The sequence below is a fragment of the Castor canadensis genome, chromosome 14, assembly GCF_047511655.1.
Source record: "Castor canadensis chromosome 14, mCasCan1.hap1v2, whole genome shotgun sequence".
In the NCBI taxonomy this organism is placed as follows: domain Eukaryota; kingdom Metazoa; phylum Chordata; class Mammalia; order Rodentia; family Castoridae; genus Castor; species Castor canadensis.
Window position 1 is genome coordinate 25911434 of NC_133399.1, and position 27731 is coordinate 25939164.

At 48.9% G+C, this 27731-nt stretch overlaps 1 protein-coding gene across 2 annotated transcripts; it reads right to left on the bottom strand.

Annotated features, from left to right (window-relative positions):
• Nucleotides 1-26210, bottom strand: Ldlr (low density lipoprotein receptor). Of its 2 annotated transcripts, none has more exons than XM_074054052.1 (18): nt 26012-26210; nt 17744-17863; nt 16081-16203; nt 14317-14697; nt 13229-13351; nt 12330-12452; nt 11617-11736; nt 11101-11226; nt 10443-10614; nt 10136-10363; nt 9719-9837; nt 9193-9332; nt 7598-7739; nt 7003-7155; nt 6185-6355; nt 3240-3320; nt 2633-2787; nt 1-2016 (listed from the first exon to the last, which is right to left on the bottom strand). In XM_074054052.1, exons 1-18 carry the CDS (start codon nt 26076-26078, stop codon nt 1981-1983), a joined length of 2580 nt encoding a protein of 859 aa, XP_073910153.1. In that variant the 5' UTR covers nt 26079-26210; the 3' UTR covers nt 1-1980. The 2 variants fall into 2 exon arrangements, with proteins under 2 accessions (XP_073910153.1, XP_020028773.2); XM_020173184.2 differs by having other exon boundaries at nt 17744-17866.
• Nucleotides 26211-27731: the final 1521 nt, after the last annotated feature.

The following is a 27731-nucleotide window of genomic DNA, read 5'->3' on the forward strand; positions in this document are numbered from 1 at the left end:
TCAGGTTTAGCCAAATGGCTCACTTAAGAAATTTAATCAATCACAGTAAGACATTCAGGCTATAAAAAACATTCCATACAGTGGTTTAAAAAGCGGTCCCCATGCCCCAGAAAAGCATCTCACGCACACACACGCACACACAACCTGCTCGTCACTCTCACTCAAGGCTGCTCAGTCCAGCCTGTGCCAATCATCTCTGTACTAAACACCAGGCATCTCGGACACAGTCACCCCCTGCACAGCCCAAAGAAACAGTGCTAACAATCAAAGCAACCCAGGTTTGCAAAAATAAATAGATTTATATATATATATATATATAAGTGATAACTTTCAACAACATACAAAGTGCAAAGGTAACAATGAGTGCCGCTCCACACGGGGTTCTATTTATGCTGCAGAGAGAAAAGCCAGTCACTGTTTCCTAGAGGGTGGGGCAGTGTCTCATCATGGGGCAGTGGACAGCCAGACAGTCCCGCTAGATGTCTCTGAGTCTCCAAGTGACGATATTTGTGGCTATTTCAGAAGTGTTCTCACTTCCCAAGTGTAAGCAAATGACAGATTTTGCACAGGGTGAAAATGCCGTGCAAGGTGGTGACACATCCAGGGAGGACCACCTTGTAGAGATTTGTGGCTGTGAAGCACTTGTCTAGAAGAAATGCTACCTGGGAAGATGGTTAACAAAAACAAAACAAACCCAGAGGTTCATGCCTGTAATCCCAGCAGGATTAGGTTTGAAGGCTGGCTTGGGCTACACAGCAAGACCCTGTCTCAAAAGAAAAAAAAAAAAAAAAAGAGGGCTGGGGACTGTGGCTCAAGTGGTAGAGCACCTTCCTAGAAAGTGCAAGGCCCTGATTTCAAACTCCAGTATTGCCCCCCGCCAAAAAATAAATTCAAAAAAGGAAAAAAGGGTGGTGGCCAGGGCTGTGGCTCAGTGACAAGTGCCTTGAGGCCCTGGATCCCATCCCCAGCATCGAAAATAAAGGGAAAAAGCAAGCAAATGGCTATCCAGCTTTTTGCAGTCATGGCCTCAAAGTCTCCATCCATCTGACCTTTCTTTCTGTCACATGCATGTCTCCCACATCCATCAAGCCAGGCCACCGGCCTGCAACCAAATCCCAACACACATGACAGAAAACAGTGCAAAATCAGAACGTCAGCTTTGCACAATGTACAACCCTGAACTCAGAAAGTGCAAGGAGCTTAAGGAAGTGAGGCGCAGGCTCCAGACAGAAGGGGCCAGGGGTGGGGTCCAGACGGCCACCACTCGGCTGAGGACACTCATAGAGGGACAAGGTGGTGGGTCCTTGTGAGCAAGGGAACCAGGTATCTCAGGCACTTAATAAATATTAAGGGTGACTGGTGACTGAGGCTGTTCCTTGGGGGAACTGGCAAAGTTTCGGCATATGAACAAGTTGGAATGGGTTGGTGGCCGTTTCAGTCATGAATGTCACAAGTTGCTTCTCTGGCTTCTGCAGGCCACAAACCCAGCTCCATAGACCTGAATTGGGGGAGGCAGGGCGAAGGCTAACTCAGAGGCCAGAGGTAAACACTCATACTCCTGAGTTTAGGGGCTGTGGGTGGGTGCAGAGAAGACTGGGACACTGTCACACATTTAAAGCCACTTGCTTCTCTCCACCTGCATCCTTTGGTCCTCCGTGTTGTGATGAAGAAAAAGGCGGGACTAAAGTAGAAGTGAGATGCCACCCAGCTCATTGAGGCTTTTCCTCTTCTCCTTCATACAGGAAGATGACAGAAATCCCAGCCTGTGTCCCTTCAATGGGTGCCACAAGCAGCCTGCTCTGTGCCCCAGACAAATAAATATATAAAACAAAGCTCAGGCAGACAGGCCGCCAGCAGCACCTCCAGGGTCAAGGTCTTGGGCAGGAGGTGGGCAGTCGGTCAAGGGTCTGGGGAGAAAATGTCCTTCCTGCCGGTGAGTGTCAATAGGTTCCGGAGAGGAACAGGGCTCTCGGCAGCTGTTCAAGCCACATCATCCTCCAAGCTGACCATCTGTCTCTGTCAACAAAATAGTCAACGCCGGAAATAATCAGTCCAACATGCCATAAACATGACCGGAGTGACCTACTTCTCACCTTTCCCTCTGCCCTGGTCCCCCCATATACAGTCGTCAGAGGACACCTGTGAAAACGTGGGATGGGACAAGTTCCTCTTCTGCTCAAGAACCCTCCAGGGCTCCCACCGCCCTCAAAATAAAGGCTAAAGTCTTCCCAGGCCTTAGATGGGATTCTGGGATACCCCCCACCCCACCCTCACTTCCTCTCACTCTCCAATCCAGCCACATGGGACTTCAACAAGTTCCTAAAACACAGTAGGAACAGCCCTGCCTCGGGGCCTTTGCACATGCTGCTTTCTGTGTAAGCCACACACTCCCCAGTCAGGGACGCTTACCCTCCCTTATAGAAAACTGCATCCCGTCAGTCCCACAAATGCTTCTCAAAAAAAATGTGGTGCTGGGGATGGAGCTGAGGACCTCACCCGTGCCAGGCAAACCCTCTTCCACCCTCAGGCCTGTGGGAAGAGCCTGAGGCTTGGAAGACTGGACACACTGATGGAAGTGGGCCCTGCAGAGCTGTCAGCCTCAGGTGAGGCTGGAGTGGGGCACCTTGCTCACCGAGGGGTAGGTGTAGCCGTCCTGGCTGTGGCAGATGTGAACCTCATCCTCCGTGGTCTTCTGGTACACGGGGTTATCAAAGTTGATGCTGTTGATGTTTCTCAACCGCCAGTTCTTCCATAGCAGGAAGGCCCCGAAACACAGGACAATCAGCACTGTGGGCAGAGGTGGCCCTGTCACACGGCTGAGCCCAAGACCAGAAATTCAGCTGTGCAAGTGGACTCAGGCCACCAGTGCTGGCTGGTACCTTGGACTCTTGCCTGGCCTTTTCACTTGATAATGGTTTTGTTTGGAATCTAAAGCAATACTTCCTCATTGTGAAAAGAGATAGACTCAGCGGGGCATGGTGATGCATGCCTGTAATTCCTACAACAGGTAGGCTGAAGTGGGAGGATCAAAAGTCGGAGGTCAGCATGGACTACATAGTGAGACCCTGCCTCAAAACAAATAAACAAAAGGAGATCCGTTCACCAGAACATGCTCATTTGCCCCCACCCCAATCCCTAACCCTGGAATCCTCGTCCCTTCTCCTTCTTGGCACCTGAGCTGTCTGACTTTAATCCCCAGGTGTAAGCCTGGTGAAGCGTGTGGCCTGGGTGGTACTTACAGATGGGAAGGACGATGGTCAGAGCCCCCACTCTCTGTGGCTGCTTCTCCTTGTTCCCTCTGCTGGCAAAGTCACCCTGGACTGTGGGGGAGAAGGGACAGAGTGAGGTCCAGATCTGAGCAGATGAATGACAATACTCACGAGAAGGAAATTGCCGGACCTATCACCCTGTCCAAGTTCAAGGAACTGGGAGCATCTCCCAAGTCATAGATGGGCCACACAGGCTCGTTTCCTTGGAGAATTGGGTCCATGTCCTTCACAGACACCAATGCCCAAGGGTGATCGAGTTCCTTCATAGGACAGCGTAGTTTTACACAGAACCTGCACACGTCCTCCTGTGGACTTTGAGCCATTCCTAGATGACCTATGACACCTGGTTAGCAGTCTGTACATCCTTGTCACGCTGTATTGTTTAGGGAATAACGTGAAAAAAGTCTCTGCATATTCAGTACAGATGTGAGTTTTTTCCATTTCTTTTTTATTTTTGGTGGCACTGGGGTTTGAACTCAGGACTCCACACTTGCAAAGCAGGTGCTCTACCTCTTGAGTCACTCCTCCAGTCTGTTTTGCTCTGGTTGTTTTGGAGATGGGGCTGTCCTTAAACCACGATCTTCCCAATCTCACACCTCCCAAGTAACTAGGATTACAGACATGAGCACCGGTGCCTGGTCATTCAAATATTTTCCACCTGTAGTTAGTTGAACCGACAATGTCAAACGTGGATATAATGAGCAGCTTAAAGTGGGGATGTGGGGTTGAACATGGATTTTAGAAGATTCTGTTGGGGCCTAGAGTGATGTGATGTTCTGGGTTCTGGGTTCCACCGCCAGCATTAAAAAATAATAGTTTAGAGGCTGAGAGTGTGGCTCAAGTGGTACAGCCCCTGCCTAGGAAGCGTGAGTTCAAACCCCAGTACTGAGAGAGAGAGAGTGAGAGAGAGAAGAGAAATAATAACACTAAATTAGGGCAACAGTGAGATGGGTGAGAAGTCTTTTCCCCCTTAAACGGAGGGCTCTTTGCCAAAGGTGAGCAGCCCTGGGTGGGCCTGTCTGTGACTGCCTCAGGTGAGGTTTCCTGCCTCCCTCAAGCACAACAGTTCCTGTTTTATCTTTCATAGCTGAACAAAGGCTCAGCTGCTCCGCAAGTGAAAAAAAAAAAAAAGCCTGAAACTTGCTGATATGCCTGGTTTCTTTCTTGCTGGGAAAGTCTGCACCACCCAGGTGCGTGTGCCCCCTGGTGGCCAATGGCATGAACTGCTGATCAATTCCCTGACAAGCAGTGGGGTGGGGATAGGGACAGCCAGGACCCGAGCACCCAAAACTTGCAGGGGAACCAAATAATTCAGTGTCCTCCCTCAGTATCCCACGGGAGTCGGTTCCACGTGCTCAAACCTTTTCTAAGAAGGGCTTGTTAGTGTTTGCATAGAACCTACCCACAGCCTCCCTGTAGACTTTCTTTTTTTCTTTTTGTGGTACTGGGGCTTGAACTCAGGGTCTACACCTTGAGCCACTCCACCAGCCCTTTTTTGTGAAGAGTTTTTTGAGATAGGGTCTTGTAAACTATTTGCCCTGGCTGGCTTTGAACCCTGAACCTCCTGATGTCTGCCTCCTGAGTAGCTGGGATTACAGACCTGAGCCACTGCGCCCAGCCCCCCATGGCGTTCAATCTTCTCCAAGCATCTAATCCACCGGAAGTGCTGTGGAAACACTTGTTCTACTAGATTGCTTAGGGAATGAGGACAAGAAAAACACATCTGCACCCTGTGGATGCAATTTTTCCCCTACAAGCATTTTTGATGTGTATTTTATTGAATCTGAGGATGTGGAACCTGTGGGGACCATAATCCAATATTATTGTTGTTATTAAGACACGGTCTCACTCTGTAGCTGGTCTAGAACTTGGGATCCTGCTGCCTCAGTCTCCCCAGTGCTGGGATTACAGCTGTACTCTACTACACTCTGTCCAATATTATTTTGTTTCTTTTCTTTTCTTTTTGGTGGTATTGGAATTTGAACTCAGGACCTTGTGCTATACCACTTGAGCTATACTTCCCAGTCTAACATGTTTTTTGTTGGGGTTTTTTGGGGGCAATACTGGATTTGAACTCAGGGCCTCCCACTTGCTTAGGTACACACTCTACCACTCCACTTGAACCACACTAGCAGCTGATGTTATTTTGAAATATCACAATTGGTACAAAAGTATATATTGCCTTAGTTGGACATGGTGGTACACACCTGTAATCCCTGCACTCAGAGGTGGAGGCAGGAGGATGCAAAGTTTGAGACCAGCCTAGTCTACACAGGGAGACCTTGTCTTTAAGAAAAATTTCTTTTTAAAGGAAAGAAAATCTAAAATTGCATCAAACTGTTCTTGGATTCCTGAGCTGTCTCTGTTGGGTGGACACCCAGAAACAAAGCAGCAAATGAACGTTGAATACAATTTCTGATGCCTGAGTCCCCACCGTGGCTGACTCTGGGGGCCACCGGCTTGGGTTCTTCAGAAGTTTTAGCTCAATGATTCCCCAGTAGGTGGGCAGGCACTATTAACAGACCCATTTTATAGGTAGGGAAACTAAAGTTTCTGAGAGGCACAGCTCAAGTTAGAGGTGGTCATGGAAAGAGCCAGGACTCTGCCCAGTGCCTGTTGCTCAGGCCTGTAATCCTACCTACTTAGGAGACTGAGATCGGGAGGATTGAGATTTGAGGTCAGCCTGGGCAAATATTTTGCAGGACCTCATCTCCAAAATGAGCAGGAGGCATGGCTCAAGTGGTAGAGCACCTGCTTTGCAAGTGAGAAACCTGGAGGTAAAAAAAAAAAAAAGGAAAATGAGCCAAGATGCCATCCTGACTCCATCTTGTCAGCAAGTTGCTCACAGCCCTTCAAGGGCCCCACCTAAATGCCTGACATGATGAAATGGGGGTTACCGTGGACCCTGCCTTTACCTTGGTGGGACATTGTCACCAACTCTGCTGTGGTGAACCCAGGGGTGGCCGTAGGTTGCCAGGAGGTGCTGGAAGCTGGCTGGGTGTCCTTGTGCTTTGTCCCCACTGGTGTCACACTGACCATGGGCTTGACGGTAGATGGCTTCTGGGTGGTCAGCACAGGCTCAGCCTCTGCAGGGGGGACAAAAATATTTCCTGGGTGCCACGTGTCCAAGCCCCACTCAAAACTGTACTTCTGACACTAGGTAACAAGTGTCATGGCCACCGAGAAATAATGACAACTAAACACACTGAAAGTCAACAGCCACTGATATCTACAGTGGGGGTGATGACTTCATGATGGCAGTAGTGGCCTCCTAGAAGATAGAAGCTGGCAGCTCGCTCTGCCTCTCCAGGTGATGCCCTCCACACTACGATGCAGGGAGAAGGCCCTCACCAGATGCCTGCACTATGTTCTTAGCCGTCCCAGCTTCTACAACCATGAGCCACAGAAACTTCTTTTGTCTATAAATTATCCCACCTTGGGTATTCAGTTATAGCAACAGAAAGTAAAATCGGTCTCACATTAAGCCTTTCTCAGATGGTAAGAAGTGACACGTGGGCCATTTTCTCACTCAGTACCCATGCCTAGAGTCAGATGACCTCCCCAGGGGGGCTGGAAGAGGGACACAGACATCAAAAGGGGAAGTGTGTGTAAAGGTGGGTTGTGGAGCTCAGGCACCTGCACTGAGGAAAGGCCTAACAGAGGCCTCGCTCTCTCCTTGGACGGATGAGCAAAGAGGCCCAGAGCGGTAAGGACATAAGACCCGAGCCCTCACCTGTGACGCAGCTCCTTAAATCCTTGGCCAGAAGCATGCCGTCTGGGCAGGCGCAGGTGAACTTGGGGGAGTGCGCGTTGATCTGTGGGGCTGGCAGGCATAGGTAGTGGCAGCCACCATTGGGGAGGGCTGTCCTCTCACACCAGTTCACCCCTAGGGTGGAAGAAAAGAGAAGTCCCAGTGAGAATCATCAGAGAGGACGGAACAGTCCAGAAAATTCTCTGAATTTCTAGAAAGTTCCAGGGCAATGGCAGGGAATTTTCTTTGATTAGTTTCTTTTTTTGTGACACTGGGGGGTTGAACTCAGGGAGGGCCTTGAGCCTGCTAGGTGGTGCTTTACTACTTGAGCTGCTCCACCTGTCCTTTTTGCTTTGTTTTTTTGTTGTTGTTTTGCTTTGTTTTGGGGGTGTTTTTTTCCATGGGACTGGGGTTTGAACTCAGGCCTTTGTGCTTGCAAAGCAGGTGCTCTACTGCTTGAACCACACCTCCAGTCCTTTTGGCTCTGGTTATTTTTCACAATCCTCCCAATCTCAGCTTTCCAAGTAGCTAGGATTACAGGCGTGAGCCTCCACAGCTGACCTGGAAATGCTCTTACCTCTCGGCTGCGTGATGTTGTGGAACAGGACAATGTCTTCTGGGGACAACAGGTTTTCAGCCACTAAATTAATGTCCGAGCCTGTGAGGCGGTTAGCACTGAAAATGGCTTCGTTGATGATGTCCGTCCAAAATACTTTGTCCTACACAGGCATAAGGAAGATGACAAATGCCATTAGCCACTAGAAGAGAACACAGACGGCTGTCACCCCCTAATTTCTGGAAAGAACCAAAACTAGGTGGTCATTAGACATTCTTATTTTTGTAATTTATTTTTTTTTTCAATTATTACTATTTTTTTTTTTGGCAGTACTAGGGTTTGAACTCAAGACCTCATGCGTGCTAGGCAGGCACTTTACCACTTCAGCCACTCTGCCAGCCCTCTTTTTATAGCTTATAACGGTGATGAAAGACAAATAACATAAAATGTACCATCTTAACAATTTTTATAAATTTTTTGGGGGGAGTACAGGGAGTTGAACCCAGAGCCTCATGTATACTAAGCGGGTACCACTGAGCTATGTCTCCAGGCTTTTTTTTTTTTTTTTTTTGGTGGGACTGGGGTTCGAACTCACTTGAGCCATGCCTCCAGTCCTCCCAGCCATTTTTAGGTGTTACATTTGTTGTCATTAAGCACATTCACTGTTCAACCATCACCAGCATCCATCTCCAGAACCTCCTCATTTTCCCAAACTGAAATTCTATCTCCATTAAACCCAAACCGCCCATTCTCCCTCCCTAATCCCTGGCATCCACCATTCTTTCTGTCTCTATGAATCTGCCAATTTTAGGGCCTCCTACAAGTGGAATCACACAGTATTGGTCCTTTTTGTGACTGGGTTTCACTGAGCAGAATGTTCTCAAGGCTCATGGTGTAGCATGTGTCAGAATTTCTATCCTTTTAAAGGCTGAGTAAGTGTGTCCAGTGTATGGACACACCGCATGTGTTCATCTGTTCATCCAGTGTGGAACACTTGGAATCAATCAGAGAATTGTGAACATGAGGACATAGATATAGAGCAGGGTCCCCACTGTGGTTCTATTTGGGGCCTGATAATCTTGTCAGGTGGACATTTAGCACCATCCCTGGACACTACCCATGAAATGAGAGCAACCAAAACTCTCCAGAAATTTCCAAATGTCTTCTGAAGGGGAAGATTGCTGATTAACAATCACTGATTCAGAGCCAGGTGCGTGGTTCATGGCTGTAATCCCAGCACTCAGGGAGGCTGAGGCAGGAGGATCACAAGTGCATCCTGGTCCCAAGAGAGAAAACTAAAAGAAAACGAAAACAAACTGTTCAGGCCTTTCAAGACCTTTGGGGACTAGGGGTGTGGCTAAGAGGCAGAGTGCCCTAGCATGGATGAGGCCATGGGTCCCCTCATAGGACAATAAGAACCCCAAAGATGTTCAGTGGGAAGAAAAGGGGAGAAGGTCCAGTTCTACAGCCTCTCCCGAGTCAGGGGCAGCTTTTCAAGTCAGCCTTGGCTCACGTGGACCAGACAATGTGTGTTGACCGTCACCTGTGTGCTTACACCTCATATACAGGTTTTGTCAAACTGTTAGGTATGCATTCTCTCAGGGTCCCAGCTTCACCTCAAAGATGGCCAAGGAGAAGGGGTGGGCCAGCCGCTTCTCATCCTCTAAAATGGTCTTCCGATTGCCACCGTTCACATCGATGCTAGAGATGGAGTGGAGTTTGGAGTCAACCCAGTAGAGGCGGCCACTGGAAAGATCTAGAATGGTGGACATGCAGATGCCAGAGTGAGAAGATCATCTGGTGGGCCAGAAAATTCCGGAACATTCTAGAACATTCCAGAACACTGGCAGTTTGGGGGTATGGGAGTACACTCTTTGGGCTGGGTTGCTCTCCTTCTTACAAAAGCCCTCAAAGTATCAGGAAGAAAAGAAGCTCTCAGAAAAGCAGCTCTAACCACATGTGAGCCTAAAAACCATGGTGGCTTTTGCCCTCTGTCACCCTACCCAAGTTCTCCATGCTGGGGGAACATTGTGGGTGATAAAACCTCAAAGAGGTTCATGAGCTTGTTTAGGAACACCTGGCCATTATGACATGCCCTACAAATACTGCCTGGCCCAAGGACAAGTGTTCCACGTAACATACCCAGGGTGATGCCATTGGGCCACTGGATGTCTTCTGTCACCAATGAGTAGACATCCACACCATTCAGGCCCCCTTTCTCGATCTTGGCAGGGGTCCCCCAGTCTGTCCAGTACATGAAGCTGGTGTGACAACAGAGAGAACAGAGATAAAGACAGTCAAGAGGGCAGGCCTGCTAACACTGAGGACCTCACACAGGCTAGGCAGGCACTCCACCATGGAGCCACACCGCAGGCCTGGGTCCCCATTTCTTTCCTGACATGTCAAGCCCCCTTTTCTATATCTCCTTCACCACTGAGGACAACTGTGCCCCTAATCCAGGTGTAAACATCCCCCTAAAGTCCTCACTGGCTCTGGAAACCTCCCCCCACCCAGCCATACTTCCTTCCCTGTGCAGGCCTTGGCTTTGAAAGTACGCACCCGTGCACGGGGTCCACCACAATGGCCCTCGGCTTAGACCCTTTCTCCTGGACCAGCGTCCTCCTCTTCTCGCCCTTGGTGTCAGCCACGGATACGGTACCCAGGATGGAATCGGTCCAGTAGATATGGCCGTGGATCCAGTCCACAGCTAGCCCGTCCGGGGCCTGCAGGTTCGTGCCGATGACAGTGTCGTAGGAGAACATGCTGGGGACTCTGTCAATCTGGGTGCTGAGGCGGGAGGAGGGGAAGCGTCAGAGCCTTCATTCATCTCACCTGGAGACTGGGGGATTCGGGTTGGGGGGCCCACCTGTAGATCTTCCTGTGGGACAGGTCGGACCAGTAAATTCTGTTGGTGGCCACCTCAGTGTCCAGAGCAACCACGTTCTTCAAGTTTGGGATGAGGCTGATGTACTCGCTGCGGTCTAGCGTCATCTTCCTGACCTCATGGCGGTTGGTAAAGAAGAGGTAGGCGATGGAACCTAGGAAACCAAGGGTTCAGTCAGGGCAGCGGAAGGAGCCCCTCAGGGGACCCAAGGCCACCTCTCTACTCTAACCAGTCACTCTGCAGGGAGTGGGAGAGCCAGGGGAGAGACACCCAGAGAAACAGGGCCACTGCCCTGTTTCAACACTCGAGGCCCCAGGAACCATCATGGTATTCAACAGGGTATTTTTTTTGTTTTTTTTTTTGCAGTACTGGGATTTGAACTCAGGGCCTTGAACTTGCTAGGCAGTCATTCCACCACTTGAGCCACACCTCCAGCCCATTTTGCTCTGGTTATTTTGGAGATGGGGGTCTCATGATCTATTTGCCTGGACTGGACTTGCTCCTCAATCCTCCAGATTTCATCCTCCCAAGTAGCTAGGATTACAGGCGTGAGCCACCATCACCTGGCTATCAGGTGGGTTTAACCTGTGCAGGGATTCCCCACTAAAAGGCCACCAGTCCGCCACTGTCCTGCACTTACCCACAGCCTTGCAGACCCTGGTGCGGGGGTCCATCTGGAAGCCCTTCTCACACTCGCACTTGTAGCTGCCCTCCAGGTTCACACAGAGCTGGCTGCAGGTGTTGGGCTCCTGACACTCGTCGATATCTGTGAGTGGAGTCAGAGAAAGGTTTTTTGGGGTGCTAGGGATGGAACCCAGGGCCTTGTGCATTGCTAGGTAAGACTATACCACTCAGCCACACCCTGAGCCCTTTGGGTTTTTTTTTAAGGTGGTACTGGGGTTTGAACTTAGGACCTTCCTGATCTCTGCCTCCTGAGTAGCTAAGATTACAGAAGTGAGCCACTGATGTCCAGCTGTTGAGTCACAATTCTTAATGAGGAATCCCAAAAGGCAAGTGCTTACTAAAGGCCAGACCTCCTAATACCCCCAAAAAGATTGAGGACTGACTTCCCTCCCATTTAGCCTACGGGGAAACTGAGGCACAGCAGAGGGAAAAGACAGAAGAGGCCCAGAGCCTGGTTCTGCTCAACAATCACCTTCACATCTGCGCTGGTCCACCAGCTGGAAGCCGTCGGGGCACAAGCATTGGTGGCCGATCTTGAGGTCATTGCACACGTGGGAACATCCCCCATTGTTGTCCAAGCATTCATTGGTGACTACATGGGGGGGATGGGGAGACACAGACTGATGATGCTGGAGCTCCACGCGCCATTGCATCCTCTGTGTCAAAACTCCATTGACAGAGTACTGGGTGGTGACTTTACCCATCAGCAGAGGATTCAAATGGTCTTGTCACACATTTGAACATAATGAACCCCAAGGACATTGTTCTGACTGAAAGAACCCAGCCACTGTGTACGATCGGCTCCTCACCAGTCCCTCCATCCAGTGATCTTCCCTAGAGACACAGGAAGTAGAATGGCGGACTGGGGCAGAGGACTGAGTGACTGCGCTGGGGGTGGAGCTCCATTTGTACAAAATGCAAAAATTTGTTGATGGTGATGGTTGCACAAAATGTCAATGCATTTTTTTTCTTTGCGGAAAAAAGTGCTCTACCACTGAGTGACACCCCATAAATAACCCAATCTTCCTTCCCTGGGGCCAAAGTTCCCCGGGGTTGATGTGGACACCAGTCCTGAAGCTGTCGTGAGTTGGGTGGCCTGGAGCCTCCACCACCCTCAGCGTTCATGTTTTGGTCCCATCCCCAGCCCCCCAACAATTTTGCCAATTGCCTGCCGGCAGGACTCACCACACTCCTTGATGGGCTCATCCGACCAGTCCCGGCAGTCCCTGACTGAGTTGCAAACTTTGTCCATGGTGATGCATTCCCCACTGTGGCACTTGAACTTGTTGGGCCCTTCACAGAGTGTCACTGCAAAGAGCCCCAGAGAAAGGTCAGGCGTGTCTGAGCCGTCAGAACTCGCATGGTCCTTTACTGACATGAGAATAGATGTGAGACCAGGAGTGCCGGCCCACGCCTGTAATCCCAGTTACTCAGGAAGTAGAGGCAGGAAGATTGAGAGTTCAAGACCAGCTCAGACAAAGTTAGCAAGATCCTATCTTGAGGGCTGGAGAAGTGGCTCAAGCTGTAAGAGTGCCTGCCTAGCAAGCATGAGGCCCTGAATACAAACCCTAGTGCTGCCAAAAAAAAAAATAAATCCTATTTTGAAAAATAATAAAAATTGGATTGGGGGCATAGCTCAAGTGGTAGAGCACCTGCCTATAAGTATAAGGCCCTGAGTTCAAACCCCAGCACCATCAAAAAAAAATTTTTTTTTTTAAATATTAAACAGCCTGGGGCTACTGCCAGTGTCTCTATATTAGAGGTGGCCACGAACATATCAAAACGTGCCTCCTCAGGACATTCCCGAGAGAAGAAGGGCTGCACTGTGCCTCGGGGAAGTGCTTTTATGGATTTGGACTGGATATGCAAGTAGGAACTCAAAAGCAAGGTTCAGAGCCCAGCAACCTTACTAAATTCCATGGTCCTGAATTGGGCTATTATTCTGCCCATTTTACAGATAAGAGCAAGTGAGGTTCAGGAAGCATGTAGAGCTAACCCAGCAGGTGCCCTGCATTTTACCTGGAGCATTTGCCAATGTCAAGGCCCTGAAAGATGGGAGCAAACATCAGGAGGCCAGCACTCACCGTTGATACAACCAAGTTCGTCACTCATGTCCTTGCAGTCATATTCTCGGTCACATTGCCGGCTGCCGTGGATACAGGTCCCATCTGTGCACTGGAACTCATCAGGGCGGCAGGTGGCCACGGCTGCAAAGGACAAAAGGCATTGACTTTGGCAAGGAAAGGCAGCCAGAGAAACAGAAACGCAGCTTTGCTTAAAGTTCTAGTTATACACAGTCAACTGTGTGTGAAAATATTAATAGAAAATTTAAAAGCTGGGCACTGTGGCTCATGCATATAGTCTTAGCCACTTGGGAGGCTGAGATTAGGAGGATCATAGCTCAAGGCCAATCTAGGCAAATAGTTCAAGAGACCCCATCTCCAAAATAACCAGAGCAAAGTGGCCTGGAGGTGTGGCTCGAGCAGTAGAGCGCCTCCTTTGCAAGTGCGAAGCCCTGAGTTCAAACCCCAGTCCCATTGGAAAAAAGAAAGCTTTTTAAACTTAATCTGTACAAAATAGAAAAAACACAGTATTTCCTCTGGAACCCAGGATTCTTTCTAGGCCAATGGTACCGCAGCTAGGGGCTTGCTTCCTGCTCTATGGTCTGGATTTACTTTGTCACATGGTGGTGATTTTAAAATGTGGCAGTACCACTAACAGGCGAGGATCTTATGGGAGGTCATTACTGACCTCTCCACTCTCTCCGGCTTCCTGTCTCATCATGGGATCTCTGTCTCTCACTTTCGATCCCATCACAGTGATGTCATCCTCCGTGAGGACCTCACCAGAGCCAAGCTAATGCCAGGATATGCCCACGCACCTCCAAAACTGTGAGCTAAATGAACCTCTTTGCTTTAGAAAGCACCCAGACCCAGGTATTTCATGATAGTAACGGAAACTAGTATCCTCTTGTCATAAAAAGGAGATTAAGCTGGGCATGGTAATCCACACCTATAATCCCAGCACCCAGGATCAGGAGTTCCAGGCCAGCCTAAAAAAGGACCAAGTTTTTTTCTGGGCAATTTGAAGTTGCTAAGCACTGAAAGCCCCCACTTGTCCTCCACCTGGGGGATCCAGGGGACTGGTGACAGAATCCCACCCAGGTCCATACCGCAGTTCTCCTCATCGGATTTGTCTTTGCAGTCGGGGCCGCCGTCACAGCGCCAGCTGATGTGTATACATTCTCCACTGTGACAGTGGAACTCAAGTGACGAGCAGGGGCCTTGGTTCCCTTGGGATGTGTCGTGGTCCCCACAGTACTGTGGCCACTCATCAGAGCCGTCCTCACAGTCAGGGTCATGGTCGCAGGCCCACAGCTCCGGGATGCAGACGGAGGAGTTGCACTGGAAACTGGCAGGGCCACAGGTGGTCACCGGGCAGGAGGCCTCATCGGATCCATCCAGGCAGTCCCGGTCCCTGTCACAGACGAAGTGCTGAGCAATGCACTTCCCGTCTTGGCAGCGGAACTCGTCCTGGGAGCAGGTCTTGAGGTCTGTGGGAACAGATGGAAAGACACCACCCTGTCACTTGGAGCCACTAACTCCCCAGCTCTTTCTGTAGATGGGGAACACTTGTGTCTTGATGGGGCCTTTGCCCAGGTGACAGAGCTCTGGATGGGCACTGCAGTATGGGGCAGGGGCCCTGGAGTCTGAACCACTCCTTTCTGTGCCTCAGTTTCCTCACTGATATGTGCCTCAGGACACTGTGAGCACAGGAGAGGTGACAGGTTAAGGTCCTAGCCTGTACCCAGCCTGAGGGTGACACTGTTTACAGATTCCTGGTCCTCATTACACAATCGGTCCTGTTAGCCACAGTGGCACTCTTTGCACTTTTAGTTACCTACACTGAAACTCTGCCTGAAGATATCACATCGAAAATTCCAGAAACACAGAAAAACCACACATAAAGCTTATGAACTGTGTAGAAACTTTTTTCTTTCTTTTTTCGTTTTGTGATGCAGGGGATGGAGTCCAGGGCCTTGTGCGTGCTAGACACAGACAGACCTCACAAGTTTGCTTTTTTTTTTTTTTTTTTGGTGGTACTGGACTTTGAACTCAGGACTTTGCAAAGCAGGTGCTGTACCGCTTGAGCCACGCCTCCAGTCCATTTTGCTCTGGTTATTTTGGAGATGGGGGGGGTCTCGAGAACTATTTTGCCTGGCTGGCCTCAAACCTCCATCGCCTCTATCTCAGCCTCCCAAGTAGCTAGGATTACAGGTGTGAGCTACCAGCACCGGGCTTCCGTCTTGTTTTTTTTGTTTGGGGCAGTCCTGAGATACTTAAGCTTCCTAAGGGCATTCTACCACTTGAACCACACCACCAGTTCCAGTCTTGTTTTTAAGACAGGGTCTTTCTGTGGAGCCCAGGCTGACCTAGAACTCAGGATCATCCTCCCTTAGCCTCCCAAGGGCTGAGATTACAGGTGTGGCCACCATGCCTGGCTGGACCTTGCTTCTTAGCTGAGCTCGCCAGCTGGGAGTCACCTTCCTCCGCTCCGTGGCTTGCTTGTTGGGTCACTGAGTCTGGGCCAACTACAAGTTCACCATCACAGGGTGGCCAGCAGTGGTTCCAGTAGCTCAGTGGCCCACACACCTGGTGGCAAGCCCTCAGGAAAGACAGCCTTAATGACTTCTGCATGACACTCGATAGAGGCGCCATCTTTCCTTGCCCCCACAATGCCTCCTCTTCAGGGTGGGATTAAGGGGCTGGAAATGAACCCCCAAAGACATAGCCAAGAAAGGAACAGCCAGCCCACAGTGTGACCGGGACAACCTTGGGGATGAGGCCTGATTGCTCCCTGCTCTCCAGGGACCTGGGAAGCTCCTTAGCGCCTGCACACGTGGCCTGGGCTGTGTGGGTTACCAGGTGACACTTACGACAGCCTTGCTCATCTGAGCCATTCTCACAGTCCATTTGGCCGTCACATCTCCAGGAGTTAGGAATACAGCGGTTTACACGGCCTCCACAGCTGAAGTCCTCTGGTTTGCAGGTGACAGACACTAAAAGAAAAACAGGACTAAGCCTTGACTCAAGAAGAACGACAAGGGGCCTCCCCGGGTCCATCTCTGGAAAAGAGAACTCCTCAACATTGTGGAATTATGGTGCCAATCCCACCTTTCTGGGTCTGAACGAAAGGCATTGAATGTTAAAAATTAGACATTAAAGCTGGGAGTGGTGGCACAGGCCTGTAATCCCACTGCCTGGGAGGCTGAGGCAGGAGAAATAAAAGTTTGAGGGCAGTCTGGCTACATACTGGGACATTGACTCAAAAAAGAAATTACAGCCGGGCGCTGGTGGCTCACGCCTGTAATCCCAGCTACTCAGGAGGCAGAGGTCAGGAGGATCGCATTTTTGAAGTCATCCTGGGCAAAGAGTTGATGAGACCCTATCTCAAAAATAGCCAACACAAAAAGTAGGGCTGGTGGAGTGGCTCGAGGTGTAGGCCCTGAGTTCAAGCCCCTGTACCACAAGAAAAAGAAAAGAAAAAGAAATTACATGATGCAAAGATTTGGGACCATGTTAGAGGCGGGACTGCACGATATTGTAATATCACTGATTCTCTTCACTGGTTAATAAAATGTTAGTTGAAACTTTCTTCAATCAAACAAAGAATAGTTATGGGGCTGAGATGTATGTAGCTCAGTGATACAGTGTGTGTTCCACATGTGTGAGGCCCTAGATTCCTTCCCAGAACAGAGAGAGAGAGAAAGAAATGAAGGAAGGAGAGAGGGAGGGAAGAGAGGAAGAAAGGAAGGAAAAAAAAAATAGGTTGAGTATTTTTTATCTGAAATGCTGGGATAACAGGGATTTTTTTTTTGTGGTACTGGGATTTGAACTCAGGGTGTACACTTTGAGCCACTCCACAAGCCCTTTCCTTTTTTGTGATGGGTTTTTTGAGATAGGGCGCGGAGCTATTTGCCTTGGGCTAATCTCTGCAGTAGCTAAGATTACAGGCATAAGCCTCCAGTGCCAAGCCACACTGTTTTTTTTCAGTTCTTCTTTTTTTTGTTTTTATTGGGACTGGGGTTTGAACTCAAGGCTCCATCCACATGTGCAAAGCAGGTGCTCTACCACTTGAGCCATACCTCCAGTTCATTTTGCTCTGGTTATTTGGGACAGTGTCTTCTGAACTATTTGCCTTGGCTGGTCTTAAACTTCCACCCTCCCTATCTTGGCCTCCCAAGTAACTAGCATTACGGACGTGAGCCACTGGCACTTGGCTCCACTGTGATTCCTCCTGTGAGGTCAGGTATGGAATTTCCTATTTCCAGCATCCTTGTAGGCTCACAGTTTGAGTGTTTTGAAGTTTGGATTTTGGGTTAGGGATTCTCGACCTGAAACATCTTCTACTTAACCAGTTTTGGACCCACCATTATCTAACAGGCTCAGGAGGCCTGGGAGTGCAGCTCAATGGCAGAATGCTTGCTTAGCATGCACCTGACCCTGGGTTCCATCCCCAGCACCGCAAAATAATAATAATAATAAAAGGAAAGAAAAGACAGGAAAATAAAAAAGATCAGGCGGTGTCCCCAGACTTACTGCATGTCTCCTGGGATTCATCAGAGCCGTCCTGGCACTCGGAGCTGCCATCACAAATCCACTTGTTGGAGATGCATTTCCCATCCCGACACTGAAACTCATTCCGGCTACACCTGTCTTCTGCTGTGACAGAAGAGAAGGGGGACAAGGAGGTGTTGTCAGCCCCAGAAACAGAACCAGTCACATTTCCCAGGTCTATTTCCTACTTAACCAAAGAATTAACCAGAAATACAATCCTCTCTGTAGCAGTCCAATTCCCAGGAAATTTAACAATCACAGCAAATAAAATCTCAGGATCCCAAAAGTAGAGAGGAGGATGCAAAAAATACACTGAAGACAGAAACTTCTCAACCATGCGGAAAGTTTTGAATGCCAAGTATAGATCCACTTAGGTAAGGGAAAAAAATAGTAGAATTTCTCTGCACATTAATAAGAAAAGGAAAATTACTTGGTTTACTAAAATCTTTATTAGGACTGGACATGGTGGTTTACGCCTATAATCCTAGTTACTTGGAAGGCAGAGATTGGGAAGATGGAGGATTGAGGCTAGCTCAGGCAAAAAGTTCACAAGACCTCATCTCAACTAATAAAAGTTGGGCATGGTGGCAAGCGCCCCTCACCCCAGATACATGAGAAGTGTAAAACAGGATTGCAGTCCAGGCCTGCCAGAGCGTAAATCCAGATCCTATCTCCAACATAGGAAAAAAAAAAAGGTGGGGGGAAAGGGGGATTTACCAGGTGCCAGTGGCTCACACCTGTAATCCTAACTCCTTGAGAGGCTGAGATCAGGAGGATCACAAAATGGACTGAAGTGTGGCTCAAGCCGTAGAATGCCTTCCTTCTAATCACAAGTCCCTGAGTTCAACACTCATCACTAAGAAAAAAACAGCCAGGCGCCGGTGGCTCACGCCTGTAATCTTAGCTACTCAGGAGGCAGAGATCAGGAGGACCGCGGGTTCAAAGCCAACCCTGACAAATAGTTCATGAGATCCTATCTCAAAAATATACAACATCCAAAAAAATGGGCTGGTAGAGTGGCTCAGGAGGTAGAGCATCAGCCTAGCAAGGGTGAGGCCTTGAGTTCAAACCCCAGTCCTGCAAACAAAAAAAAGTCTCCAGGAGGATGTGCCAAGGTTCTGTGCAAATGAACCTTTTCATACCAGGGACTTCAGCTTCCTTGGATTTAGTATTGAGGGAGGTTGTGGAACCAAACCCCAAGATACCAAGGGGTTTCAGGACAAACTTTGACTTTTTGTGTAGAGCCCAAAACAAGTTATGATATCTGATCTCAGTATGCTTTATGAATAAATAAGGTAATAAGACACACACACACACTCACACAAAGAAACACAACAGACGAAGGGTTAGGGGTGTAGAACATGCCTAGCATGCATGAGGCCCTGAGTTCCCCAGCTCCGAGAATAATAAATTATTACTATTATTTATGGAGAATCTGGGGAAAAATAAGTCTATATAGGAAGCCATGTGAAAGCAGGACTTTTTGTGGGGGCAGCACTGGAGGGCGCTCTACCACTTGAAGCACGCCTCCAGCCCTTTTTGCTTTAGTTATTTTTAGATAAGGTGTGGTGTTTTTACTCAGTCAGCCTCTGACTGCAGTCCTCCTAATCTGCTTCCTGCATAGCTGTGCTTACAGGTGTATCCACCTCTCCTATCACAGTATATCGAAATGACAGGCTTACTATGTGTCCACCAGACCAACTTGAGTTAAACTCCTTGAGGGTAAGAGATGTCTTTGTCATGCTTATAGGAAGACATGTCTCAGTCCAATGCCTGACACAGTCACAATCATTAGATTCAATAGGTATGCAGAAAATTGTGGTTAGGGCCAGGGGTAGAGCTCAGTGGTAGAGCATGAGCTTAGAATATTGGAAGCCTGGGTTCCATCCCCAGCACTAATTAAAAAAAAAAAAAAATCAGACTGAGTGAGGTGTCACACACTTATAATCCTAGCACTGGGGAGCCTGAGGCAGGAGGATCATGAGTTTGAGGCCAGTCTGGGCTATATAAGACCCCATCTCAAAAAAATACAAACAAGCTGGAGATATGGTTCAAGTGGTAGCTCACCTGCCTAGCAAGCTGGAAGCCCTGAGTTCAAACCCCAGTACCACCAAAAAAAAAACAAAAAAAATCCCAAAACAAAAAAAGTTTGGCCTGCCCATCACCTGGCCCCCAAAAGGAAATACCAGTAGTAGTTTGAAAACATGATCATAAATTTCAGTAATGTTCCCTTTAAAAGGTGGAGCCTAATTCCCCACTAGGAAAAGGGCGGAGATTCTGAGCTCAGATCACCAAAGGCACTGGAGCCTCTGCTAAACCGAGCTCACTCCCGCACTGCATGCTACAGTGTGGACATATATAGACATATTTACATTTACATATATTTAATAGTTATATATGTGTCCAATAGACAAATATAAACATGCTATGGGTTAGAACGCAGCTCATGCCCTCCAAAAGTCACAATGAAATTTCCTAGCGGGTCAGTGGAAAAGTGGTGAGGCATTAAGAAGTGACCAGGTAGGTCCTTAAGGCAGAGCAATGCAGTTCTCGCGAGACCTGAGACGCGAGCAGGGCGCTATAAAGTGAGGTCACACCGCCCACTTCTCTATTCCGCATGCGCAGCTCGCTCTTCTACTTTTCCTTGGTGTTATCGGGTGCGTGATGCCCACGTCAGCTGCGGTAACCGAGTCTTGGGCTCCTGCCTTTCAGAACCGTGAGCTAAATACACCTTTCTTTATGTTTATATTATATATATTCCTGTAAATGAAGTGTATGTTAATATGTAAGTAAATTCTGTAACAACGCGGCTCCTCCACAGCAACGGGAATGATGACGTCAGTCATCCGCTTGCCGACGTGAAAGCTGACACATAAGACTGTGGAGAAAGCCCTGTTCCTGACAGTTCCGTGTGATCCTGTTTGTATCTGTAGGTCGGTATAGGAAATCATGGCAAAGGGGCTGCCCTTTATGATTTGATTTAGGATTTTTTTTGTTGTTGTTAACAGTATCTCACTATATATACATAAGGCTGGCCTCGAATTTACAATCCTCCTGCTTCAGCCTCCCAAGTGCCGGGAGCTGGGATACAGGCGTGCGCTACCACCCCTGGCCCCGTTCTTCATTTTTAGGAATGCTTTATTCGGACTGGAGGTGTGGCACAAGTGGTAGAGTCCCTCCTTTGCAAGTGCAAAGCCCTGAGTTCAAACCCCAGTTCCACCAAAGAAAGAAAGAAACAAACAAAGAAACAAAGAAAATTATGTGATTGCCAGGCGCCTATAGCTCACGTCTGTAATCCTAGCTACTCAGAGGCAGAGATCAGGAGGATCGAGGTTTGAGACCATCCAGGGCAAATAGTTCTTGAGACTTTATCTCTAAATTAACCTGAATAAAATGGATAGATGTGATTGAAGCAATAGACCGCCTGCCTAGCAAACATGAATCCCTGAGTTTAAGTTCCAGAATGAGCAAAAAAGAAAAAGAAAACAAGATTGGGGCAGAGCTCGGTAGGGCAACTGCTTAGCATCCACAAGGCCCTGGGTTTAGTCCCCAGGACAGAAAGAGAAAAGAAAGGAAATACTGGGGCTTCCAAACTTAAGTCCAATAACGCTGGCAGAGGTTAGGAAGCAGGTTAGGTAAGAATGAGGCCTGAGGTGGTAAAGATGGAGAACTGGAAGGATTTACAAGAATCCTTGTAACTAAATTGCAAGATGGCCACAGTTGGAACCCCAAATGATAGGTGCAGGGGTAGAAATAGGGAGGGAAGGGAGAAGAGAATGAGTTGGGCTTTTCAGTTAGCTGTGGTCAAAAGATTCTGGTAGCTGTGTTGCCCAACTGCTGATGGGAACAGCATGTGGACCTAATTGGTGCTTGAACAGTGACTCACAGCTCAGTTGTGACTGTGAGGAAAGGAGGAAGTGACTCATTTTCTTACACACCGGCCGGGCAGAAGCGAGTAGGATTCCAGGACACTCAGGAGAAATAAAAAGGGAAGTTCAGGCAAAGGACATTGGCAATAGAGATCTTGGGAAAACCGGGTGTGGTGGCTCACCCTTGTAGTCCCAGCACTCAGGAGGCTGAGGCAGGAGGATTGCAAGGTCAAGGCCACCTGGGCTACACAGTGAGCCCCTATCTCAGGAAAACAACAACAAAAAAAGATCTTGAGGGAGGAGCATCTGTCACCCCATCAGGCCACTGCAGCTGGGGTGACCATTAATCTATCATTCTCACCTTTGCATATTTTGCAAACAAACACAAGTGCCAGTGGAAGGACTGGTATTATCAGTGCCACCTGGTGGGGCTTGAATGCAGGACAAAGAGCAGGAAACTCTCCCTCAATAGCTATAATCCTCCAGCTTTAGCTGCAGGGTGCCCCATACTGTACAGCAGGAAGACCCAGTCATGACCTTACTGTCAGAAGAGGTGATCCAAGAGTTGGCCAAACCACCTTCCACACAATTTCTTTTTTTTTTTTTGTGGTGCTGGGGATGGACCCATGATGGTTTCCTGGGTGCTAGGCAAGTGCCCTACTTCTGAGCTGTGCCTTAGCCCATTATTTATTTATTTACTTTTCTTTTGGGCAGTATTGGGGGTTGAACTGAGAGCCTTGGGAGCTCTATCACTTGAGCCACTCTGCCAGTCATGTTTTAAAAGTGGATCTTAAGGTGCTGGAGTTTAAGCTTAGTGGTAGAGCTCTTGCCTAGAATGCACAAGGTCTTAGGTTCCATTCCCAGTGCCACCAAAAAAAATGTGGGTTTTACTCCTACAGGTACAGCCAGATAACCACCTGCAAAATAAGTCCTCATAGCATGGCTGGAGGGAACAAGGCTCAGGAAAGAAGGAATCCCAGACAGTGCTTCAGGGATCCCAGAGCACAGCCCTTCCTGTCCAGGGGGGTAGAACTCATCCTGTTCCAACTATCACAACCCAAAGACATTGCGTATCTTTCTTTTTTTTTGGCGATACTGGGATTTGAACTTAGGGCCTTGTGCTTGCTAGGCATGCATTCTACCAACCACATGAGTATACTTCTTTCTTCTTTCAAGCAATATTTGGGTTTTCAGCATTAGTTCATTTAAACCTCTGCAAAAAGCAAACCAGAGCAGGGATCTCCATGTCTCCTTAACCTGGAGATGCTAAAATTGCGTAAGTACCCTGCCTCCCTCAAAACAAGCCAGGGCAGGCGAGGGTGGCTCATTCGTATAACCCTAGCTTCGCAGGAGGCAGACAGAGATCAGGAGATCAAGGTTTGTAGCCACCTGAAACCCTGTCTCGAACATATTCAACACACACACACACACACAAAGGACCGGCAGAGTGACTCAAGTGGTAGAGTGCCTGCCTAGCAAGCATGAGGCCCTGAGTTCAAACCCCAGTACTGAAAGAGTCCCAGGCCAGCCTGGGCTACATAGCAGATCCAGTCTCAAAAACCAAGAGAACGGAATATCTGTATAAACTCAGCACTCAGGTCTTCAGTGTCATGAGTGACAAGTCAGGAACAAGGTCATCGAAACAGAAAAGGAGAATACATGTTTCTGCTTTTTGACCAGCACGCAAATGAGGTGGTTATGCTTTCAATGTTTTATTTCCCATACTACTGAAGACAGTTGTACAGAGAAATCAAAATAGTTGATAGCACTGTTTCCTTGCAAAGAGAAAATCCTCTGGGAACACTACAATGTGAATGCATGAGAAATCAGTTGGCTACTAGGCCTGAAGTCCCAGCTATGTAGGAGGCTGAGGCACAGCCTAGGCAGCATAATGAGACCCAGTCTGTCTAAAAAGGGGAGGAAAAAAAAAAAAAGTAGCTGGGTGCCCATGACTCAGGCCTGTCATCCTAGCTACTTGGGAGGCTGGGATCCAAACAACAACAAAAAAACCCTTGTTGGGTGGTATAGCCTGGCCATATAGGGCACACCTATAGTCCTGGGTTCCATCCCCATCAAAAAACCACCAAACAATAGTGACAAAACAAACAACTCCCCCCCCCCCAAAATCTATAAACCAGTGCTCTTTCCCAAAAAAGGGTAGGTAAATTTTGTCACCTGCCGTTTTGGGAGGGGTATCTTAACTGTTCTGTGGTAAATAATTCTAGTCACTTAGAACAAAGGCCATTTGCTTGACATTCCTGTTCCGGAAGAGTGGGGATGGTAATGTACGCAGTATGGAAAAGAAAGGGGACATCAGAAGACCAATCAAAGCACCAAGCAACAGAAGCAGCTAGAATTTTATCAGAGCCCTAAAGATAAGAGAAGGAACTGCCTAGAAAGAATAAGGAACACAATTCCTCCTAAAGGTTTTTAAATCATAATCACTTTACCCAAGGTGGGCGTGGGCACATCTGTAATCCTAGCAGTTGGGAGGCCCAGGCAGGAAGACCATGAGTTCAAGGCCAGCCTGAAAACTGTGGCTCACACCTGTAATCCTAGTTACTTGGCAGGCTGAGATTGGAAGGATCAAGGTTTGAGGCCAACCTAGGCAAATAGTTCACAAGACAAGACCCCATCTCCAAAATAACCAGAGCAAAACGGAAGGAGGTGTGGCTCAAGCAATAGAATACCTGCTATGTAGGCACAAAGCCCTGAGTTCAAACCCCAGTCCCACCAAAAGAAAGAAAGAGAGCTCACTCTATTTTTTACTAGTTGTCCCATGGAAAAAAATGAGGCAGTTAGTGACAACTAAATTTCTCCAGGCATGTCGCCAAAGCACACAACTGGTGACCGATATGATCTTTTTATCTCAGTGAAGATGGGCAGTTTGGATTGTGGCTACTTCCGTTCTTAAAGGAAGCAGACAAGAAATTCCCTAGAAGTGCCTTTTTAAGGGAGCAGTGCAGAGCAGCCAGGTCTCATGGGCTCTCAGAAGCTGGGGGAAACAGCCACCTTAGGAGAAGACAGGACAGAGCAGATCCCCAGCCACCGCAGGACTCGGGAAACCCAGTGGCAACGTGTTCTCCAGGCATTGAGGTACGAGTTAGCCTGGTGCCTCTGGCCACACCAGGAGCTCTTCACTTTATACATCATCCTGGCTCCTGGCTTCCCTCCCACAGGAACTGATGTGTCACCAGGGGATAGGGGTTCACAGTTCAGGGCTCTCCCCGCACTAAAGGCAGTCCCCAGCGAATTAAAAGAGCTTCTTACAGCAGGCTTCACTGGGCAATCCCAGTACTTTTACAGGCTGAGCAGGTTCAAAGTAGGGAAAGGGCCATTTAGCTGTTGTCCAGGGCCAGGTGACCACCACAGAGCAGTGAATTTAAAGTCACCTAAGAAATAGTAACTTTCACCCCCCAACTACCTCTTGTGCAAATTTCACTTCGACACCCCCCAAAGGAAAACGCGTCATTTGGAGCCTCTGAACAAACGAGGCCACCGCAAGGGTCGTTCCCATTGTCGCTGTCTCTGGTCTCGGCCCTGCCCCGACCTGCTGAAGGTCTTGGCCTCAGAACAACATTGCAGCCTTTAAGGGGCGGCGGTGTCTGTGAACGTAATCAGGGCGGTGAGAATGATGGGGGGGCGGAGGGCAGCTCTCCGAACTGACAGAAGTGGCCCCAAGGACCACAAACGGGTCGTCTCCTTTGTGACAGGGGCCTTGGCCCCGAGGCGTGAGGCCTCTCCAGCTCCCGCCTTGTCCCGGAGGTGAGGCTCAACTTCTAAGCTAGCCCCGCCCCGCCCACATGCAAGTCACGCCCCCTGCCCCTGCCTATTGGGCAAGGGGAGTGGCTCGAGGCTCGCCTGTTCCCTTCGTGCCCAATGGGAGTTCGAGGGCGGATACCTGGAGTTGAGGGCGGGGCTTGAGCACAGGGGGAGACTTCGCTGGCTGGGTGGGTGGGTGCGGGCAGTGGAATCCCCGCTTGGGCAAAGCTGATCTGGGTGCTGCGGTAACACCTGCTGCGATCAGACGTGGGGAATGCCCCCAGGACCCTCCAGGTTGAACAGCTGGGCCTCGGGGCACTCTCACCCCTAGAATGACTTATGAATGACTCTTAGTTCTGGGGATCCCCACATCCCGCGCTGAGGAACACTGGGGAAGGAACCCCACCTGATAGATACTTGGGAAAGCCACGCCCCGTTTTCCCGAGCCCACCAAGACTCCAGTAAACTCTGGCACCCCCAGCGCTCCCTCGTGCACTGTTGTCATAAGTCTTCTATGGAAGGGGCAATTCTTTTTCACTCCTCCCTACCAAATGAATTCCCAAGGAACTCCCGGAGTTGGGACTGTTCCTTACCCAGGGGCCTCGGGAACAAGCCTTACCTGCAGCCCCAGCAGCAGTGAGGAGCAGGGCAGCGGCCCACAGCAGCCCCTGGTGAGAAGTCCTCATGCTCCCAGCCTGTGCCCCGTGCCGCAGACCCGACCTGCACGGCCCGCGAAGCTCAAGCTCTGCTCGGCCGGGCGTGGACCGCACTACACGCGGCCCGAGTCATTTGCGGCATTTCAATGTGGGGTTTCTAGCAGGGGGAGGAGTTTGCAGTGGGGTGATTTTCAAAAGTCTTCACCTCACTGTGGGAGGAGGAGCTTGGAACGGCTGATGTGACATAGGCGCTTAACCCCTGAAGCCCTGGCTTGGGTGCCTGGGGCGCGGATCCACAGTGGGAAGCTCGAAACCTTCCCCTGAAGTGAAGCTGCCATGTCTCTTTGCGGTGTCCAAAGAAAAATAACAACTGTCCTTTTAAATTCTCTAACCGCCCATGAGGAGCTCCTTCCCCTGCCGGCCAAGGGAAATAGAAACCCTGGGAACTTCCCCTCTCCTGTCCGCCTCCAGGGAGCTGTGGACATTCTGTCAAGTTCGGGTGCATATACTTTTTTTTCTTTTAATTTTTATTTTATTCACATGTGCATACAATGTTTGGGTCATTTCTCCTGCATATACTTTTTAAATGGTTCTTTGAAATCGCATTAGAAACTAATCAGTGAGGAACTGAAATAAAGACTTCAGGAAGTACACCACCAGTGTTACTTTGTTTCGTGGGATCCAGCGCTGCTTGGATGAATTACGAGCAAAACCATCTCTAGAATCAGTTGACCCAGAGCTTGCTCTGGACATAAATATTGATTGTAGGAGAAAGTCAAACAAGCAGAAGGGCGGCTTCCTCTGGCTAGGCAAAGTCAACTAAACAGGGCTTTTCCTACTGACGCTGGGCGCCTCAGCCAGAGGGCTAAAGAAAAGACTCCCGGTCTCTTGGGGATCATGCTGGGGGTGGGTGCCGTGGTAGAGCCCCTATGTGCAAGGCCGTGACTTCCATTCCCAGCATCCCAAAAATAAAGGAGTAAATAAATAAAAGGCACCTGCGAGAAGCTTGCCTGCTGGTCTGGGAGGCCCCAGGAATGAGCCCCCAAGCTGTGGCTTCCAGCCTCTCTGCAGGGTTCTAGGGAAGCTGTGAGAAGAGGCAGGAAAAAGAAAGCAAAACTGAACTCTGGAAAGAAAAGTAGGATTAAGCCAGAGGCAGAAATTTATAAGCATAGTGTTTGGCAGTTAGGGGTCCCATCAAACAGACCTTAGGGCTAGTAAATTTATCTTTCCCAGCCTGTAAAGGACATAGAACATTACTTGTGTCTTTTCTCTTCAGCCAGGTTCAATGTCAGGGTCACATGAGATAATTAGCAGTCACCTGGGGGAAGTTTATAAGGATAAGCAAGTTCTAGTTATTGTTGCAACATTTATGTGTCCCCACTGAATTCCATTGCTTTATCCATATACTATATTTTTTTCAAAACAAAAGAAAAATCAGAATCTCTTTAGTTTGGTTTGCCTTTAGAAAAATTAGAAGACTTAGCTGCGTGTGGTGTCATGCGCCTATCATCCCAAACTAGAGGGTGGCTGACATCAGGAGGGTTGTGGCTCCAAGCCAGCCAGGGCAAAAGTTTGCCAGACTCCATCTCAACAGAAAAAAGCTGCAGGAAATGTAAAATAGGATCTTGGTCCAGGCCAGCCAGGGCAAAAAGTGAGACCCTATCTCCAAAATAACCAGAATAA